Genomic DNA, 22,738 nt, shown 5'->3' with positions numbered 1-22,738 from the left:
GAAATTGTCATGCATTCATATGTGTAGTTAAGTCAAAAAATTTGGCTATCAGGATAGTAAACCAGAGCAGGCAAATCCGCTTAAATGTTATGGCGATTCTGAAGCTCCAAACTCGTGGTTTAAAAGTTACAGACATTTATATAAAAGTGTTAAAAGGGATGCATTACAGATAAACAAGCAGAAATTACATGAAATGTGGGTATGGTTTATATATATATTTATATATATATATATATTTAAACAAGTTCATTGAGAATCGAATATACTAAATATATATATGATGATCCTTATCTCTGTCTCTTATACACATCTAGATGTGTATAAGAGACAGATATTTATATATATATATATATTTAAACAAGTTCATTGAGAATCGAATATACTAAATATATATATGATGATCCTTATCTTATCCTTATTTAAAAGGTTCTAAAAGTTATACGAATAAATAACAAGCTGATTATTTTTAAAAAGATTACCAAAGTTTTTCTTCTGCTTCTTTAAGTGGACTGTAAACAGCGAAGGGAATACTTTATTGTTTCAAAACATCGATCTTTTTTTATTATATTATTAAATTCTACAAGAACTCTCGTTGATGCGTGTAAAGTTTCGGAGATACAACCTAAAGAACTTGTACAATCGAGGCTAGCTAGACTAAGTGCGCCGTCTTTAAAAGCGTTTTTCCCGAAACTAGTTTTTAAAGTAGGTTTGCAAGATTTCTCGAGAACTACTCAACCGATCTTCATGAAATTTTACACAGGTTTTGCGATACAATTCTTAAAAACCTCGATAAAGATTTTTTCGATTACAACTATTTAAAAAAAGAAGTCGCGACATTTTTACTAAAATTTTCATTTTTTTTAACGTGTGCTAAAAATCCAATTTTCAGTTTTTTCCCCTTCGTCCAAGTTTTATGTTAATATTTCAGCTAAAACAAGTATTTTTTTACTTTAGATGATCCTGTAAGGAATTATCCTGTCACCGAAAATGGCTTCGCAATGGCCGAGTCTTAAATATTTTTTCCCAAAATTTCAAAGATTTCTTTTTTAATAGTGTATGTTTGTTATAATAAAAAATTCTACAAAAATATTTAATGTTTTATATGAGAAAATTATTTTTGAAAAAATACTGTCTTTTTCCGAGAAAACTCATGTAACCCCGTAATACCCAATAGTGAAAACATAATTTTTGGGTGCTATAAAGCCAAAACCTATGTTTTTTGTAGCTCAAACTGAGTCGGCTCAAACAAACGGTCGCAGCTTTCCAAAAACATTGTCATTAAATCCAATTCTAAGCCTCTCCGTGCAAGAGCTAGAAGGAATATTTTTTCAAAAGCTTCGAAGTTTTGACAATCAGCTATAACTTCATAGGCAAATTTTACCTGCGCCTGGTTTATTTCATGGAGAAGAGTATTTTAAGCCATCAATTTTCAATTCAGAAGGCTCGATATGAGACTTATTCTATACAAATATTTGTATTGCAAATAACAATAGGCACAACCAGCCGCCTCCTTCAGGTACCCTCAACGTAACCTTATAATTCTCAACATTTATTGTGAAAACAATTCAATAACATTTAAGGAAGACCAAGAAGTCGAAAAAGTTTCTACTACAGAACAACTTAAACGATTTGTTGGTTTTGCCATTAACTTAGACTGACCCCCCGCACGCTTACCAATTTTAATGGAGCAACTTCGCCTAGTCGTGCTAAATAACTACAGTCACAAACAAGTGGGGTAAATCGCATTATCCAAGCGTATTGTTAAATAATTTTCAGCTGACGTGCCCGTGGTAGTGAGTGAAGCAGAAAAGTGGAAATTCGGCAACCAACACCTCCGCCAGCACATGCTCATTATAACGGCAACGTCAAAAACTTTAAAAAACCATTAAAACAATTTAATCTCTCTTGAAAATAATGCAAAACTTTACTTTTCATTGCGATTTGTGCGAGGCGCGGCATAAACACGCGGCACTGAGGCAGATAGAAACCGCAACGGCATCCGAGCACCAACCACCGTAGCCACCAAATAACAACAAACCGACAACCAGTAACCAATTGACGCCAAGCAAAAAACATACAAAAAACAACAATAATAATCAGCTAAGGAGTCGTGTAATTTTGTACGATCAAGTAAATCGTTGAATCTTACTTGATTTCCTAAGAAATGATTCCCAGTGGTACACTCCAGTGGCAATTTCGTTGCCGGCTGCAACAACAAAAGCAAAAAATAAAATATATGCAAAGTAAGTGAAAGCACTTTCTTCAAGCAGTCTTTGCAACACTTTTTACGCTTTCTTGCACACAAGGCACGCGAAACGTTTCAACGCCAGTAAGTAAGCTTCGACTTTTGGATTACTCAGAGCATTTAAGTAGCTGCTTCTGGTAATGTGCGCCGTGCGACTTATAGGTGTTGCCCGGTTGGCGCTAGCAAGTTAATTTCTTGGAGGCGGCATCCTCACGATATGGAATTGACACCATGCGCCTCATCAGAATTTGTGGAGAGTGAGTCAGGTGGTTGTGCGTGCGAGTGCAAAGTGTAAGAACACAACCAGGTTGTTTTACAGTTTCTTTCGCATATAAAAATCTTACTCGTATAAAAATTGTAATATTTTTTTTTTATAAATAACTTCTCTTATGGAGTCAAATTTAATTGAGATCGTTCAAGTGGGTCGATTATGGTCGATTACGGTCGAACAGTCTATAGTTTCATAAGTAAAGTTCTTTTAGCACAAAATGTGTGAAAAACGAGAAGGCTTGTTCTGAATAATACTATACTGTAATATCTTATATAAGTCCTGCATATTTAAATATTCACAAGCGGAAATAGTTTATTTTTGAAACAAAGATAAGAATAACCTAGAAATAATTTTAACATAATTTTTTCTAAAATAGTTCAATAAAACGATGAGTTTTGAAGACAAGCATATTTTTCGGCAAACAAATATTACTATCAGAAGCTAATTATTTTCAGAACGAAGCATACATACATATGTATATTATAAATGATCTTAATTTCTCTTTAAAATATAAACCTTTTCCTTTACCCATTCTCTATAACTTCTCTTTAAAACTTTAAAGCTTTGGAATTCTTATTATTTAAAAAATTTAAAACATTGAAGACTGTTTAAAGTGTAATATTGTTCGCTCTTACCACATCCCTTTCAATGCTAATTATCATTTCTGGTTGTTTTAATTTTTACTTTTTTCCATTGTTGTAAACGGTTTCGAATTTCCTGCGGCGGCGTACGGTAAGTTTTTACAAAATTGCCAAAACTTTCACCAATTTAAGTTTCAAGCAAATAAACAAAGAAGCTAAGCAAAAATCTAGCTCGGAATAGAATGGAAGAGAGTAGCAGAGAGAGTAGAAGAGTAGACGAGGCAACAGGCAATAAAGGAATGCCGTTGGCCGTCAACATAATGTTTATACTTTCTTAGTGATTTCTCTGCTGTAATGACACACAGAAGCGGACGTTCCCTTTTCATGGTAAAAGTAAAGGATTTGTGTACACTGGGCGCCTGGCACTCACAGCAATTGTCTTTATAGCGGTACTAATTTTGATTGCCACACAAAATGTTGATGATAATTTTTGCACAACGATTCGCTGTGATTTTAATACCAAATTTGAGACTTTTATGTGGGAGACAATATACGATAATTTATGTTTGGCAACGCCGCCAATATATTAAACAGTTTCGAATGCCTTCGGCAGAAAGCAATTTGTTGTATTTCAGTAATTGCAGCATTGGCGCCAAGTGAAACAGTTTATTAAACCAAAACCAACAATTTCACTGTCAGGACTCGCAGCAAGACCAACAATAAATGCCGCTCGCTTAATGTGCGACATGGCGTATGAGTAACCAGCGTCCGAATGAGTGATGCCCGCATTTGCACGATTCGTTTAACAAAAGGACACGTTATTAACAACAACAAGGCACAAAACAACAATGAAAAGAAAAAATTGAAAGCAAGGCAACACAGCGTGCATGGAATTGTAAAAAAAAATCTGCTTAAATTGTACGAATGAATGCATTTCATATGAGTAAATTTTGCCAACTCAACAACAACTCCCGCTCACCAATCCTTCTTAACCTTCAAAGCAACAATGTGACAGTAAACAAATACCCGCACACATGCACATTCGTGTAATGGCATACTGACAAACTGTTGTGCGCTCATTGCTTTTAACTTTTGTTTACTTAAAAAATTTTGCATTCACATAGAGTATAGCTTCAGCATGCTGCCAGCACAGACATTTGTCCACGAACTTGCTTGCTAAACGGGACTACGTACGTTAATGTAGCATGCAGCAGTCATACAACACAAAGATATATGTATACCCGCGCGTTATGCAATCGTCATAAGCTTGATTTTTTCTCTTATTTTTGATTTTTTTTTTTTTCTTTCAATATTTCATTGTCCAGCTTTCGTCATATGTCGTCAGTTTTTTCCTCAATTTGGGTGGGCGTAAAAATGTAAAATTGTTGGCAAATATTGAATTTGCAACATACTCGTTAAAAGAACAATAAAAAGGGATCACTTTATCAACATTTACAATCAGTGACATATCACAAAATATATGTAAATTTCCATATAAGTATATACACATCTCTACCTTCTTTATACTTTCGGATGGGAAAATATTTTAATGAATTAAATAGGATTTTTTTAAATATTTTTATTCCTCATTACATACATATGTACAGAATACGTAATAATTCGGAATTTCATGCCTCGATAATTATTTATAACACATGAAAATCTGAACCAGTAATTAATTTTTCCTTCAAGGTGTTGGAATATTAAAATAATTGCGTATACCGCATTTATCTTTTATTCTGGGGAAAGATTTTAACAAAGACACGTACCTTACATTTTTTTTTTTAATTAATGATCTGAATAAAAACGTATGAAACAGAATCACCGTAGAAGCCTGTACCGACTGGCTGAATTCGACGTCAGTTCCGAAAAAACCAGCTTGCTTCCAAATCATCACCAACAACGTCGTAAGATCACTGGATCTCAAATTTAGTTAATGTGTCTTCGTTAGAATAGGTGAATACTGTTATCGTCAATAACCAACCATAGGACGAAGATAACACTAGTTTACAATCAAGTTGTGATTGTGATGTTAGAGCAATTTCTTGCTAATTTTTGGTTGCTAAAACCGAAAACCGAAAATTTTTCAACACTTACGATTTTTGTGTGGTAGTTAAGGAGTTAGGAGCCAAACCACCACCATTTACGAAAATGCCAAAAATCTCTGTACATAATGGAAAAGTTTTTAACTCAAATTAACAATCAGAACACCTCAAAAACTCCATAGACTTCTTAGCACATTAGTCCCAAATTTTTCCTTCAGATTTATTGAGTTCGAAATAAAAGATCACTATAAACACTATACAAGCTGTACAAAGTAATAGCGGTCTAATTTTATTAACCCCATATATCATTTTCCACACACGTCGCCGCGAACTAAATTCGTAGCGTGTGTGTATAAATCGTTAAAAACAATTTCTTGCTCGTAAACATTAAACCAATTTTTTAAGAAAAAAGAAAAGCTTGGAAGCTTGAGAAGCACGAGCGTTGAGAAATGCGCTTATTTAAAGCGTAAAAAGGTGAATCTTACGCCCTAACCTAAATTTATATGCCATTTTTATGGATGACCCCATACCGTTACATCTTAGCTTAATAGTTAAGTTGCTCATATTTCTATTTTTATGACAACGTTTAGGATTTGCCATTGTTTTGTTAGACCATAGCTACCACCGCTGCACCCGCTCCAGTCGGCACTCAGCTCCGTTTGGGCAAACAAACTTCTGTTTCAGTTGTTGGCTATTTTGTTGTTATTGTTGTCGTTCGTTTTTCCATACCATCGATGTAGGTTTTGCCTTTGCCTGCAACGTAATTTTGCTTACCGTATTGACATTTGATCTTTATGTTCTCATAAGTTGGCTTTCTCCTTCCCTTTCAAGGTTTCTCTTATCACTCTTGGCTCTCTTGTTACTATTGTGTATGTTTTCAATGGTACGGATTCAGATTTCTTCGCTTCGTTTCGCTTTGTTTGCCTTGCGGCATCTTTTTATGACTCGAGTGTGTTTGTCTTTTGGCTTTTTATGCTTTCAACAATAAAAAATCAAACTTTTCCTTCAATGTCACAGACACGGACTCATGCTGACACTTGTGCGTAACGCGCGTGTGCTATGTAGATATGTGTTTTGTTGGTATATCCTTTATGGCCACAAAAAATATGAGGTCATCTATTACTGACTTTCAAGCGACACTCATAAGACGCCAAATGTTTTGTAAGTCCTTTTGGCAAACACAAGTAGAAATACCCCGCATTCGTTTAGTAGACATAATTTCTTGGTGTCTACTGATGTTGTTGTTGTAATTTATCTATATGCATTAGTCAATATAATTATGAATGGTTTGTTTGCTAAAATGAAGCGTTTGAGATTGCCGAAAAGCTTTTGCAATTTTTTCAAACCTCTGTTAGAATTAAATATGCAGAGAAATTAAAAAAAAAAATTGAGAAAATAAAAGTTCATCGGTAAACAAACGTATTATCAAGTCTCATATTCGTCTTAAAATAAAATTAAAATAATGTTTGTTCGATCACTATTATTATTGCATTTATGCCATAGCTAACCCTGATAGATTCCGCTAGTCCTGAATTAATACTAAAATTGGAATTTATTGTCAGATATGAATCATATTTGAGATATAATAGAACAAAAAAAAAGAACTTCTCCTTCTTTTTCTTTGCTAGCGGAGACACCGCCTACGCGATTATAGCCGAGTTAACAACAGCGCGYCAGTCGTTTCTCCTTTTCGCTACACGGCGCCATTTGGATATTTCAAGCGAAGCCAGGTCATTCTCCACCTGGTCTTTCCAAGGGAGTGGTGGTTTTCGTCTTCCTCTGCTTCCCCGGCGGGTCCTGGGTCGAATACATTCAGAGCTGGAGTGTTTTCGGCCATGACCTAGCAAGCGCAGCCGCTGTCTCTTATTTCGCTGAACTTTATCAATGACGTTCCATCGGATGCGAACGTCGACTCATCAGATGTTTTCATCGTCCATACCTCTGCACCATATAACACGGACGGGAATAGTCTCTTAATTATCTACAACCTCGAATGATTATGACTGCGATTAAGTTCTGCAGCTCGAATTATTTTCTCCAACAGCAGGTTGAAGAAGTCGCATGACATGGATTCGTCTTGTCCAACCCTCGTTTGGTATTGAACGGCTCGGAGAAGTCCTTCTCGATCCTGACGTAGCCTTTAAAACTACCCTTGCTAATAATTCTACTATCTAGGCACCTAGCGGTTGTACTAGACCCAAAACAAATATATTGATATAACATCTACATTGAAAGTTAATTAGTCTTCATAAACATAATCCTCTAAATTGGTTATATTGAAGCTAGGAAAAAATCTGGACTCTCTTCATCTACTTTGGGGATTAAAAAATTTGCAGAAGAAAATAATTCCAACCAATTTTATTATGATCATTTACAAATTGACCTATATGTTCAGCATATATTTATTATTGCTACTATCAGAAAAAGCTGTACATTTAGCTTCATTGAGATATCTCACAAATTTTTTGATATTCGGTATCTGGCTCCACGAAATATAGAGTTCGATTTCCAGCATTTTAAATGCCATATCTTGGTGACTATTTGTGCTCAGTTTTCAATGGTTGTGGTTCAATTTCTTCTCCCCAGACCACCAGCTTAATTTTCCTGTCCTAAAAGAGGTAAAGCTAGAGGACATAGGGGTCGTGATTTAGTCCGATTATAACATAATATAATAAAGTAATATATCATAATATCAAATTTGAAATAAAGAAAGGCACTCAACTTAGAGCAAAGTATTGTACGCATTTACTCATTTCTACCATAAGCACCAGTGGTGCCGGAAATACATACATAACAATCAAAGTAAAGCCTTTGAAAATTCTGAATATCAAGTGAAATGACCATAAACGACGGCGCAGACTAGAGAAAGGACAAGAAAATGAACTTGTCGCTTAATTAAAGTTAAGCCGGCGTCGAGCAACGACAAAGCTGGGCCACCTTTTTGCCAACAATAATAAGTATAATTTTAACAAGAAGTTATGATAACTGCGTGAAAAAGAAAAAACATAAAATCACGTAGAAAATTAGATGGCAGAATATGTTTCAAAAGTAGAGTCTGAGAGACAGAGCGTGTTGGATATAAGTCGTACTCATATTGTACGCATAGATGACCAAGTTTAATTACAATTTTATTGTTAACAAAATTATGCAAATGTTGCATTGTATACCGCACAAATGTGGCTAACGCAATTAACATTAATTTTGCTAGTTAGAAAAACAAAACAGCAAAAAGAATAGACAGCACAGAGCGCATAAGGAAATACCATCATCCCTCATACCGCGCGTATGCAGACCGACCGCATGAAACGTGTGAACCAAACAGGAAAGTTGTTTTTGCTGCTGTCTATTTTGTTCCGCTGGTTTGAGAAAATCTTAATTTAACAATTTATTTTCAAATTATACCAACATCTTAACGACATTATTAACTTTGGTTGACTCATTCCGAGTGAGAGACCGAAAAGTACCTTGAACGCCTAAAAGCTGTGGGCGGACGAACGTGTTGTGGTTAGGCAAAAACAGGTTTTAAGATTGTTGTTGTTGTTGTTTTTGCGGTTTGCACGGAGAAATACAAAAAATTAAGAACTTATAGTACATATGATGCACGGTTTGTTAGATAAATCAGTTATATAAAATGTAAAATTTTAATGATTCAAAGAAGGTCTTTTAATTCAGAATTTTTACAAATAGAGAATTTTGAAAGGAATGTCAGAAAATATGGGCATGTCAACGAAAAAGGTTTGCTAAGCTTAGTCGTGGTGAAATGAGCACCGAAAACGGTGAACGCGGTGGACATTGTTGAGGTTGTTACCGACGAAAACACCAAAAAGTCCACAAAATAATTTTCAGGCGCGTAAAGATATCTACTTAATGTGTACATCAAATGATTCACGAATATTTTAGTATGAGAAATATCTATGGATGCCGCCCGAGCTCACTTCTGACCAAAATAGCAACGAGTTGATGAATCGAGCAGTGTTTGGAGATGTTCAAGTGTAATAAATTCCTGTTTTTGGGTTGATATGTATCAATGGATGAAACATGGTTCCATCATTTCACTCCGAAGTCTAATCGACAATCACCCGAGTGAACAGCACACAATAAACCCGATGTAAATCGAGAAAAACCGCAACAGCTGGCTGGATTTTTGCCAAAAATATACATATGTTTTACTCTTTTTTAATTGACCTATTCTACCGTATATTCTAGATCACTGATTTATCGAACTCACCTCTGTTATCGAAAGCAGAGCATAGTATTGTTACACTAAGAATAGTGTCACTGATTTCGAACAAGTGGCAAGTCCTTACGCGATAACAAGCAACAAAACACTGCACGTACAACAAACTAAATTATTCATAGTGCAAAATGTTAGTTTGTATGCATGTTTATGTGTTTCGTTGCCTCTACAAAAGACAAATGTCCCTCATAACTTGAAAATGGCAGCATGTTTTTGGGTCTGACTTGTTAGTCTGCAGGCGTAGCCACTATTCGACTGCCTTTGCTATGTAAAAACTAATTACTAAATGGTCAACTATCGAAAAGATTATACACGTATACGTACGTACATGCGTGTTTATACGCTTTCATATGTACGAATGTTTGAAAATTCGTCTGTTTATCTCTGCATGTCTGCAGTTGTCTCAAGGCATTATCAACACGCAAATACACCTAAACAAACCTATAAATCCATGTGCTCACATACATACAAAAAAATATATTAATAAACGTATGCTTGCAACCCGCATATGTTATGCTTAATAGTTTCATAAGCTCCATTTAAGATTCGCTGACACATGTTCCAAGGAGTCAAGTGGTAATTGCTAGAGCATCCCTTCACATGTACCCCTTTCTGTGCCGTCACCCTTCGTCGTGCAGCATTGGCAGTCAGGCTAATTTAGTGGAATGTGTGACATGGCTGGAATAAATTAAATCAATGCTATCATGAGCGCTTAAACTATTATTAAGTACTGTCCTATCCTCTGACGCTTTAGTGGGGCGGCTACTTCTAGGCAACATTTGCGCAGATTTCACTTTATATGAGGGTACTTCTTGTCTCAATTTTGATGAGCCGCTTTACAAATATATACATGTATCTGTAAAAGTATGTTTGTATATAAAATTAAATATTTACGTTGACATAAATTGATATCAGCAGTTAATGTCCTTATTAAGGACAAGAGTAGCAAATTTCTTGACATAAAATAATTATAGCAATAAGAACATAACGTTTATATTTGCTTTAGGAGCGTAATATACATATAGGTACAAGAAACGGGTTTGAAAATGAGTAGGCGCTTTAACTTAAATACAGAAAAGGATAACCAGCAGAATTTATCTACATTTTTTAGAATATATAGGGAATCGATAAATACTTTTTTGCTAGATTGGTATAATCTCTTTTATGTTCGTGTTAAGTTTGATCTTAAGACGCGAACAGTTTGGCTGACGATTTTTGCCATGAAAAAAGCTTACAACGAGTTTGTTTCTGTGTTTCCAATGAACTCACTGCCTACTTTAGTCTTTAATACTCAGAAACATAAATATTTAATGGTGACTGATCATTCAGTGAATGCCATGAAGCCATTGAAAATTTGCCTCATGCGTGTAACCTCGAAAATGTTAGTGCAATATCAGCCTCTCTTATGGATCGACTTAAAACATTTTGATTTGATTTGATTTTATGAAGCTTGTCGATACTAGACTCGTACTTAAACACCTGAAACTATTGCAAAAACGACAGCGAGTAGAGGTCGCAAACGAGATGCTTGGCAAAGCAGTGACACTTTAAAATTGAGACGGAACCCGAATAAACCGAAATCTGCTGTAGGCAATAAAAGGCTTTTAACAACTGTATGGATAGTAGAAGAAAAGCGTTGTCATCCCTCTAATGAAGGCTCTTTTGAACGCGAAAATGTGTTATTATATTTGACCTGGACTGACAAGGTCAAATATGATCATATGATGCATATTCTAAAACGAACATGAAAATATTAAATTTATTAAGATTAATACCTTATATACTGACCGATATCTCGATTTATATGAGATAACCATTACAATCAATAATTTATTGAAAATTATTTATGTGAGAAGTATAGGTGATTTTATCTTTTATAGGTTCTAATGATTACCTTTATATGGAAACAGACGTTGAACCGACTGTATGTTTTCATTCCGTAATATGAGGTAAGCAATGCTGTCTTTGAGTTTGGATGAAATCTCTTAAAATTAACAGATTCCTAGAGTTACGCCGTGTTGTTACAAAAACTTTCTTAATTTCGATTCTTGGTTTAGTTTAAGGCTACCAAATTGAAACAAGTATGATAACTTACAACCGAACTTGGACTTTAGTAAGTCGATACAAGTTGTTCCACACATGCACTGTGCAACAATGAAGGTGTTCCAGGTCAGACATGGTTACCTCAGCTAAGTGCAGTAAAAGATATTCTATTTCAATAAGCTCCATTTCTATGGCTAAGCCCCAATATATTTTGAAATCAGAGTTCCTAAAGCATTTATGGTAAATATTCATTAGTATGACCGTTTAATATTATTTTAACAATAAACATTTATAATCGACTTTATTCTATTTTGCTTCACTTAAACTATTTAATAATTGCGCAAACTTTTAAATAGCCGACACAATGAGTCATTTAATTTCCATTCTTCCCACTTTTCGTCTGTACAAATGTAAATAAGACGTTCACCATCAGTTGGCAATTTCAATTAATAACAAATCAGGCATTAAAATTGAATTAGCTGTAAATTCGAGTGGCATATAACTTTACCACAAACTTGCAGAATAAGCAAATGCCAAAACTCAAATCATACAATGTCTTAGAAATTACAACTCCAACTACAACCGAAGAAGAAATGAACAAGTTAAAAGTGCAAACGACGGCAGCCACATTGTTTAGCAATTTTGACGCTAAATTCCGAATTATGGCCAAAGGCATTTAGTGCGTTCCACACAACACACACACACAAATGCATATATGCGCATACCCAGCCAACAAGATGCATAAACAAACAGAAGCGGCTGTGATATTTTGCCAAAAAGTATATACAAAGGGCTTAATTATAAGAAAACACAGGCAATCGGGAGAAAGTGGAAGCTGGGAGGTGGCTCCAAGAAAACAACCAAATGAATGAGGGTAGAGATGGTGAGGGTGGAACCACGCAGGCAGCCAACATTTAACGAAGAAAACTAAAAGTTTCTATATATGTAAGGAGCAAGCGCGAACCCGAGTGGAAGCTTGTGATTTTGGCTTGTAGTGAAAAATAAGAAAACAGGCGACAAGTTTGCAATAATTTTTAGTTATTTGTATATATCGATTGAAAGAACAATATTAACATATTAGTCATAAATAGTTCTGGCTGTAGATAAACCTATTTAAAAATTAATGTGTGGATTTCGAAAGTATGTAAGGGTATATTTACTTTTTTTCTGAATATCGTGTGTGAAAACAACTTTGGTCCAAGTCACTGTCGTCTCTGAAAAGTCTTTTGTCAAATATTTGCTTGAAAAACTCTATAATTTTTTCCGATTAAATGAGAGGAAATAAGGTAAATCAATAAAAAAGAAGAAAGAAAAGGAAATATGTTTCATTTAGTTATGGTTCTTGATGAAACAATTAAATTTGTATTAGCTTTTGAGTTCGTTCATAAACTTAAAAAAAGATGTCAGAAGGATCTCAACCATATTATATCATAAATAATATTTTTACCAACTCTCTGATGACACTGTGCGTTGCTCCATTCTGAAAACCAAATCACGCGAATTCTCTACAAACACTGCGGCTCTTCTGTGCGTATTTTGGCAAGCCACGCGCTCATCAGTCGTGCCATGATATGTCAATCTTTGCTTGGGGAAAAAGTGGCTAGAAAACAAAAGGATTGTGTGTAGTTTATGCACTGGAATTGAGACATTTAACCTACGCCACTATAATTCAAACCGTCGTTTATGGCATTTAGGCGTTGAATCGCGCGGATGACGTGTTGCGAGGTTAAAAACGTGGGGTTACGATAAGAAAACATGATTTTACGACAGGAACAATGGCAAGCGACAACAAGTATTTAAGTGAAAATGTATGTATATGCTGCCTGTTCAGGTTTCCAAACGAGGATGTACAAACGCGTCGATGCTATGTTGATATTTTATGCTCATAACTGAGCGCTATTATTCTGGCGGCAATACTGGGTAGCCGAATTGGTTCACTGCAAGGCAAGGCAGGTGAGGAAGGGTAAAACTTGCGCATAAACGACAGAACAAGTTGGTGTTATGAATAATTAAATATTTTACTCAAATGCAACCGTGATTTTAACGATACGAATATGCGCAAGGCTGTGGAAAAGAAGAAGGATGAGCGTGAGTTTGCTATAGTTGAAAACGAAATTTGCCAGAAATGAAAATACAATGTAGTAAAACAAAATTGAATATGTATATGTATATATATATGTAAATGTTAACTTTCTACTCTTCTGCTAATATTCTTAATATTATTTTTAAAAGCACACACTTCACATTCGATTGCTTTTTGTTTCCACACTTTCAATTTTCCTGCGATTAACAAGCTCTGATAAAGCGCTCAACCACTCAGGCAATACCAGCACTTCCTGTCACGGTGATCGGCGTAATTTTGCTAGTTCTAGGAAACAATGATAATCCCATGGAATTAAAACGCCTACAAAACGATAATCCAACTCAACTACGCTCATGACTGTACTTACTAACACTTTGTGCCTTAATCCTTGGTGACTAGCTAACAACAAAGTAATAACCTGCGTTGGCAAACACTGACTGACGATTTAGCGTTAACCATTCCCCATGCTGTTTAAGTGCAACGTTTAAAATTGCCGTAAATTAACGTTTAATGGTAGGAAAGATTCACATTAAAAAAATTTACTTTTTTGAAGTTTAAATGAACTTTTCTTTTGTTTTCACTGCCAAAGGGTGCTAATGTTAATGTAAATAATTACGTTTGGGTCGCAATTGTAGCCACAGCAATAACTCAGCCAAGTGGAAATTTCAAACGATTGGGTTCGGTGTGGCCTTACCTTCATCCTAGAAACATTACATACTTAGAAAAAAACATAAACTACAATCGAAAAAATTTATGAATTACTAGAATACATATGTACTAAATATGTACAGTTGTAACTAAAGTAATATAATTGTCTAGAACTTAGAAAACAAAAAACATAGCACATATTAGAGCACGAGTCCGGAAATTTCTGCATACATACATATGTATATAGCTTTCATTCAAGCATAACTCTTCTTTTCCGTGTAATAATTTAGTATGCATAATCCTCACAATACAACCCAGCGAGAGTGTTTCTTGCAGAATGCAGCCGCATACACATCTACTTCCCTATATTACATCATATTTTTTATTTTATTTCTGCTTTTTTTTGCACGCAATTAATTTACGCAATTATCTTATTCGTTTTTTTATTATTTATTCCTTCTTATCATAATTTAAAACTGTCAATATTTGCACTCCGTCCTCGAGTTTACTCTAGTGAAAAAATACAATTTTCTTTCTTTCTGCACAAACAATTTTTATTGTTTTCTTTTGGTTATCTCGGCGCCTGCTGATGCTTTACACATTTTTCGCGTTTCATTACGGCTTTGTTTTCCACATTTTCTGCACCACCCAAATAACAACAACCTCTCCCACACCTACATACAGGCGCTGCGCTACAACGCATTGTACAGAAACTTTTGATGGAAGTCATTGCGCCATTTGTTTAGTCTGTTATTGTGCTTTTGTACCAACCTGCTGATGCATATAATTATGGAAATTTAAAATGTACGCAGCAGAAGTTGGTGCATTTGCTTTGTGACGCCAGCGTTGCTGCTCAAACACCCACCGGTTGCGATTTTCCATCACATTTGTAGTGGAATGCCGGATATATGCTCTTATTGATGTTTTTGTAGCATCAATACAAAGATACATTTTTTATTAGAGCAAATCAGTAACAAACTTGTTACTGAAAATTTTTATGTGTTTTGGTATGCAGAAACTAATAAAAAGGCTTCTATCTGCAGCTCTAGATGCAAATATTATCATTCACTGATAGATATTATACATACATGTTCATTATTTTAAACGTTACTTACAGTCTGGTCTTAAAGTTTCGATCCTCACTTACCTTACGATATTTCCTCGTGATTTCCGCTTTGAATTCATTTCCTTAAAAATAAGCACGCATATTCCACTACACCCGATGAAAAAACTCAATAGAATTTTCATATAAAACACTGCACATTTTTCACATTCACTTTTTTTCAACACCCGCACTTAGTTTAACGCTTAATAAAGGCACTCACGTTATATTAAAATAATTAGATCTCATGTTTGGAAATAAAAAAGCTATTTAAATTTGCAAAAGAATTCGATTGGAAACTATAATTTTTACCGCGTCTTTTACCGTTTCCACTGCAATTTTTACTCTCCATAGCCATTCAAACTGCTCAGGTTTACTTCCACAGTAACAATAGTGTTGCCACTACACTTTATTTGCTGTATTATTACATCATTATATAATATTGCATGCGCTCCACCATCTACTGTGTAATATAGTTTTAATAAATTAGGTCTAATCTATAATTTTATATACTTTTGTATAATTTCTTTATTGTTTTTATATGAATAAGCAGCTTAAAAATACAAAACATTCTTTACATTAATATGTGTTTGCTTGTGGCATCACTTGTATGCCAACAGCTGAGGGCTCTCCTCACATAGCTAAAGTAAAATGTGCGTAATCTTACTCTTTGCGGAATAATATATTTTAATTTGTTTTAAAATTAAAGATAACTTGAAAATAATTGAAACATAAATTGTTAAAATGACACAAACAATATTTTCCTTTCATACAAACGGTATCAAAGTGCCTGTGTTGTGAAAACAGTGAACGATGCCATTGTGGGCAGAGTCAAGTAAAAAAGGTGATCTGTAAAAGCGAGCAATCACAAATAAGTTTATTGATAGTGTTTTGGTTAATTAATTAACGCATAGTTATTAAAATGGATACACCCAAATTGCAACCCATAACAAATAAAGCAAAACATAATTCCGGCAATGCAAACAATAGCATACCGGACAATGAAGGCTCTACCGGCAACAATTATGGGGGCGCGCGCTTTAATAACAACAGCGGGAATGGCTCTAACGTCATTGGGAGTGATGTCTCTAATCTGCCGGTTGGATCAAACGAGTAAGTAGTAATGTTTATTATTAAAATGGTTACATATTAAAATTCAATGATTTTTTTCTTTGAAAATCAATAGCAGCTGTTTGGGTTTGTCTAATCAGATTTTTATCGCTTTGCATTTTACCCATCAAATGATTGTAGTCACAATAGACACTTGATAGAATAAATTATTGTCGGGCAAATTTTTTGCTGGTAGTTATTAATGACTTATTGCATCTTTTTATCACATAATAATTATATTCCTGTATTAAGATTTTATTTAAAATAATTAAGGAAATCTTTATTTTTTTAATTCATCGAATATTTTTTTTTGTAGAAGATTATTACATCTCATCGAGCAAATATTGATACAAATAAAGTATGTGTATATTATTTGGTTATGAGCTAATAAGAAACCAAGCTTTGGATGTGTCAGTATTTCATTGGAAATATAAAAACTTTTAGAGGAAGTGGTCGCTTAAAAATCTTCTCTGCATTGGCGGCCTTCCGCCGCGATTCCAAAAAAAAAATTAATAGCTTTTTTATGCATTTGACTTTATTGAGACAAAGAATTATCCCAAAATTTATTACACTTCTAATCACTTTAATTTTGTCACTTTTTGTTTTCAAAATGAGCAATTTCTTGCACACAAGCCCATACCCGATATGCTTATGTGCAAATTTTTGTCAACGTAAATTCGTAGGCACACAAGAACATATACATACATACTATTAAATTTCATAATGAGAAACCATCAACACCATTTAAAGTATGCTATTTTATCAATACTATACTTAGGTCTTGCGCAGAATTTAACCTCACCCACATTTTATGCGATCCAATCCAAACCATTTACAGTGAAACCTCTGCTTGGGGACACCTCCAATAAGCCGACCACTCTCTTAACTGGACAAAAAATTCTAAACCCAAGTGTTAAACCTTCAACAAATGCCACACTACAACCGAACACTTATCACCGGACGCGGAATTTTTTATTCTTTTTGATTTTCATTAACATTCGTAAGTGACGCGGAGCTCTCAATAACGGACAAGAGAATTTAATTACTATTCATTTTTATAAATCGTGGAAATTCCTAATACAAAAGACAATACGTAAATGTTACTGAAAAATTAGCTAATAAAAACCCGAAGACCTAAATGAAGTTTGTACCCATGGTTCAAATAAAATCATATTCTGAAGTACTAGAATAACTTCACCGCATTAAAAAATTAGTTATTGATGGCTGATTTCAGCACGCCAAAACTTCGGAAAGTTATCTTAAAAACTGTTTTATGATACTGAATCAAGCATAAATTAACAATAATACATCTCGCAATAAAAATTAAATATTTAAATTTGTTAAATTAAGTGTATGTATATGTTTAAGTAAAATTATTATTCGTCCACTTCGGACAAAAGTTGTTTAACCGTCAGCGGCCGGTTGTGCGAGGTTTCACTGTATATTGTATTTTTAAAATTTTTTACAAGTTGCGATATCTGGTGTGGGCCGAATTCCTTTTTACCCCAAGTGACTGCTCGGTGTCATCATAATAACATAACTGATATTAAAAGCATCTTCTCTGTTTTTGCGTATATCCTTGCTGTTGCGGCAAAAATGCCACCTCAACATTTTTTTTTAAGTGGCTGTTGAGATTTCCTCAGTCCATGCACAACACTTGCGTACAAGCTCTTTCCCATATCGTTTTCATATTTTTTTTAAAGAAAAATTTATCAGCACATAAAATACAGCTTGAATATTTGCGTTTATGCGCTCTTAAGTAGGCGAATTGTTGTTGTGTTTTATATGTACATATGTAGGTGTATGGGTTCAATTTTTTGTTTGGCCATATGTGTTGCCCATCATGTGTAACGCCAGTCATAACGATGAATTTTTCGTTTGGAGCCACCGTGTTACAGCTCTTCATTGTAGCAGCTGTTGTAAAAGAAATATTGTATATTGAAAATGGCAAAAACGTGTCGATTTGTTTCCAAACCAAATGATTTGTAATACTCACAACAGAGTATGTGTAAGGATATTAACTGTGAACCACCTTCACATGTAACATGTATGGTATATGCACGTATGTATGTATATACACAAATGTTAGAGAATTTCTCAAATTGTTACTTTCAACCTCCTCATGTTCTTTTGTGGACTGAATCATAGGAGACATTTGGCTTTAGGCAACTTAATTCATCTTGCTAAAACAACAAGCTTCAAATTTCCCGCAATGCTGGCGATTAAGACAAAACCACAATTAACTACGGCTGTAAAAAATTGTTAGAACATAAGCAAAAAAATACAAAATAACAATGTTTAACTGAAAGACAAGCCAACTCTGTTTGTCCTAGACACAATATTGCCAATGTTTTTTTAGAACTAACAGATTGCAAGCATCTTGACCGCAGGATAAATGTCTGCAGGTTCTCTACAACTCCAAATCGTGGATTTTGCATGAGTTGCTCAACTCAATTTTCCAGCAAATGAGCGCCACATGCTGTAGACTGGGTTCAACCGGAGATGGGTTAATGTAAAGTAAGCTGTCCACTCAGCAGTAACTCTTTTTTTTACACCTACATATCATAGTAGTCACATTTTTCATTTTGCAATTTCTGACATCTACACATTGTTTGTAATACGAAATTCGAGCAACATCCAAAAAAAAAAAAGGACTCAAACTTCAAGTTATGCAAATCTCAAAGTTTGTGGTTCATCAGCGAACACACAGTACGGATGAGAGCGAGTGCTCTGCTCACCATTTCATATATTCTTTCTACGATACTCTTATGGAAAGCTTGCGCACACTTGCACACGCCAGCCTATTGGCCTTCGACTCAAGTGTCCTTTACGACTTTCAGCAATGGTATGACGTGGGCTACTACATTTTTTCACACATTCCATCATTACAATGTTTAGTTAACCGTTCAATGTGGAAGGTACGATTTTTCACGGCTAGTGAAATAGCTTCACATGCGGCTTGTGGGAATTCAATTTACACGCCTGACTTTTTTTAACAAATCCTCATCGCCTTTCCAATTCGTGAGTTCGACAAAACCATACTTTTATCGATAATTGTTAAAACAATTTCAATATGCATGTCCGCCGTTTTTTCCTTTGCCAAGTGGACAGAAAAAATAAAGCCGCCACCATTTTTTCCAACCGTAACAAAAGGTAATTTATTAAAATACCTGAGTGCTTCGCATACACATAATTTTCATGAAAAAACTCAAAATAAAAGTGAAAGTAAATAGAAAAAACGCATTCCTGAAATTAACGCAATTAATATTGGATGTTAAAAAATTAGCGGCGCCATAGGACGATCAACGTTGTTGAAAAAAGGCCAACCCATATCAAACCAGAAAAATACTAAAGAAATTAATAATAAACAAATGACGTTGAAAATGTAAAGAATAATTCTTACCTATATAGAGATGAACAAAAACGTAACAAATTATTTGCAAACGGCTGCTTTAGACACAGCATATAATATATTATATGTATAAATATGTACATACATACCTGGCCGCGTTCATCGGTGGTCCTCATTTTTGAGTTATTTGCACAGCAGTGGTCACTCAAAAGGTCGTTTTGTTTATTATTAACTCATTTATTATCACGCTCATTTTTTATTTTATTTTATACCTTCCTTGCGTTTCACTGACATCTGTATTTGTGTATTTTCTTCAGACCTCTGAAGAACTTCAACGCCTCTTGGCTTTCATTTGCACCTTTTGCGCATATTTCAAGAAAACTTTCTTACCATCGTTCTCAAGCACAAAATGTTTAAATAAAACTCTAACGTAACAATACCAATTTAAGTTTTGCATACTTGGGTAGCTGCAAATGTTTTCGTTTTGAGTTGATACTTCTAAAACCGTTATAACAACAGATCCGGTTTGTTTATGTACATATATGGTAGGTGGGCCCATATATTGCGGAAGTTACATGGATAAAACGGCAGTGTATTTAAATAATCTTGAGTTATACTTGGCACTTCTGTGAGGCCACTATTTATCACCTTACAGTCGTCTATTTTCAAAGTGTTCATGTACAAAAAAGCTTCTGCATATACTGGAATCAAATAAAAGAACAATGTTTTATTATCAACTGCAAAACTTCACATATTTTCGAAAAAAAAGTATTAATAGTTACACAATAATATAAAAACTTTACTACCCGCCTTCGTAAATGCATAAAAAAAACACCCCTGCAGCAATATTTTATAAATGGCGACTAAAGTATTAAGGTGTGAATGAAAATTAACACATAAATTTTCAGCCTTCTCAGCGTAATAGCTTCAAACGTTTCGCCACGCTCCTGACTCCTTACATCCGCATTCCCCAACTGTTTACCATTGCATATAGCCCTTGGCTGTTTAGATTCTTTGGACCATTTTCTTATTTTACCTTGGCATTTTTCGTGTGTTTTTGGTGTATTCTAATGCCTTTCTTTTTTCGTCATTGTACCTTAGATGGTTTGGTTGTTTCCGTGCGACTAGCTGCTGTCAAAGTTTTTCAATAGCCTTTGTGTGCATGTTTCGTTTTTGCGCATTTTGTATTCTTCATTTTTTTTTTTTTTTTTGTTTGCCGGACTCCGGATTGAAGCCAATTGACGCCTTTGCTACGTGATGTCCTTCTACTTGTGGCTACTGCTGTTACTGATACTGACATTTTTATTATGTTTCATCGAATTGTATTGTTGATTACAATCGGCTATTCTACGCGCTGTCTTCTTCACTTCATAGTGCCCCCTAACTATCCACAAACGCGCGTATTAGATTGACAACAGCATCTTGTGTAGATGTGAGCATTCTATACGCCACCCAGAGTGCTTTTGTGGTTGGTGGAATCATGTTTAATTTATTTTCTCAAACGTACTCGCTGCAAATTAAAAATAAACAGAACTTGTTTGCATTATTCCACAACGCTAATATACAAACACACATACATATTTACTTGCCACAAATATCGCAATGTGTGTGTTTTAGCCATTTACCAATGCTTGCCGCCGGCACGGGAACGCTCTGCGTCAGCACGGCGTTGCAAGTTAATGAAAAATCGCGGATATCCTTTTTCTTTAATTATGATTTTAAATTAAAATATTCAAAACCAAATACTGTGCTGGAATTCAAATTTGTATTTATAGTCTACACCAATGGCCAGACCACATTTATTTATACCACTTGTACTTTCTTAAGGCCGGCGCTAAGCAAATGCAAAAATAAAATCAGCTTCCTTTCGAGTATGACAATAAGATGCGCGCCGCTTCCGCTTCTACTAAGAATAAGAAAAGAATACGGAAATAAATAAACGTCAAGACTTTTTCACCAAGCAAAGACTAAAAAAAATATATATATAGAATCAAATATCCAATTGCTAGCCGCCTGCAATTTACTGTCAGCGCATAACTCATCCTCGCCCACAGTATATCCAAAAGTAATCCTCAGCCAGTGCCAAACCTACAGCAGCAACAGTCAGCAAAGGAAAATTCAAGACGACAGCAGGAAGACACCATTTTGAATAACAAAATTATCAGCTGTGCAAACTTTCACCTTGAGTCACAGAGCAAAGGAATAAAAGGTGAAGTAAAAAATGTACACCCCTCCAGCAGAACCATGCTTGGCGCAAAAAAAACGCCGAAAGAAAACTTATCCACAAGGCAGTGCATGCAAACATAAAAAATAAGGCTAGGCCTGCAAAAAAAACCAAAGCTCACATACACATGCACGTAGCCACCTTCTTCAGTTTTATTCGGCGTTAGTTGACGCTTCTAAATTCATTTGGGACGGCATTATTAACACTCGACTAAATATGCATTTCTTATGTCAACTCGCCGAAGTTGAAGAAAAACAACAAAAGGGGCACCAAGTTTTGTACAATTTATTAGTTTTGGTAGCAAAGAAAGCGTATGGAAGGTGGTAAATTTGTGGCCAGAAACCATTGTGGTAGATATTTTAGCTGAAGAGTTAGTTTTCCTCGTATAAAAGAAATATTAAAATTTTGTGATTTTAAAGCCAAAACATCTTAATAACATGGAAGGAATTGCTAAATCGAGCACAGCCAAAGATTATTTGAGGTTTTAATTGAAAGTAAATCGTAAGTTTTTAATTGGACCCTTTTCTCCGTTTCCCTATTAGCTAAGTTTTAATCTCTGCTAACTAGTAAAAAAATGTGCATGCAATGGAAGGCAATACAAGCGATCAATCCGATCTTCATTTGATTATACCAGTATCTTCTAATTATATCAGTTTGTTTTTTAGTTTCACAAATTCGCAGAACTACTATTTTCAAACTATCCTCTGTCGAAAACTAAATTAATACGGTTCTTATGATAAGAATAGATGTCGAAATTTCCTGCCCACTGACGAAATTATCAAACATTAGCGGTGCTC

The 22,738-nt window shown here is 34.8% G+C and overlaps 1 protein-coding gene across 2 annotated transcripts in view; it reads left to right on the top strand.

The window, feature by feature from the left end:
• The first annotated feature begins 15,900 nt into the window (after positions 1-15,900).
• LOC108966685 (serine-rich adhesin for platelets) overlaps positions 15,901-22,738 on the top strand; it is a 36,446-nt gene continuing 29,608 nt past the window's right edge. For both annotated transcript variants that reach the window (XM_018929714.1, XM_018929713.1), the window contains exon 1: positions 15,901-16,368. In XM_018929714.1, the coding sequence (XP_018785259.1) occupies positions 16,178-16,368 (191 nt within the window). In that variant the 5' untranslated portion in view covers positions 15,901-16,177. The remainder of the gene's footprint in view (positions 16,369-22,738) is intronic.

Source organism: Bactrocera latifrons, unplaced genomic scaffold, assembly GCF_001853355.1.
Source record: "Bactrocera latifrons isolate USDA-ARS-PBARC rearing strain unplaced genomic scaffold, ASM185335v1 scaffold_169, whole genome shotgun sequence".
NCBI classification, from domain to species: Eukaryota; Metazoa; Arthropoda; class Insecta; order Diptera; family Tephritidae; genus Bactrocera; species Bactrocera latifrons.
The sequence above is the reverse complement of the archived record's forward strand: the minus strand, read 5'-3'. Positions and strand labels throughout refer to the sequence as shown.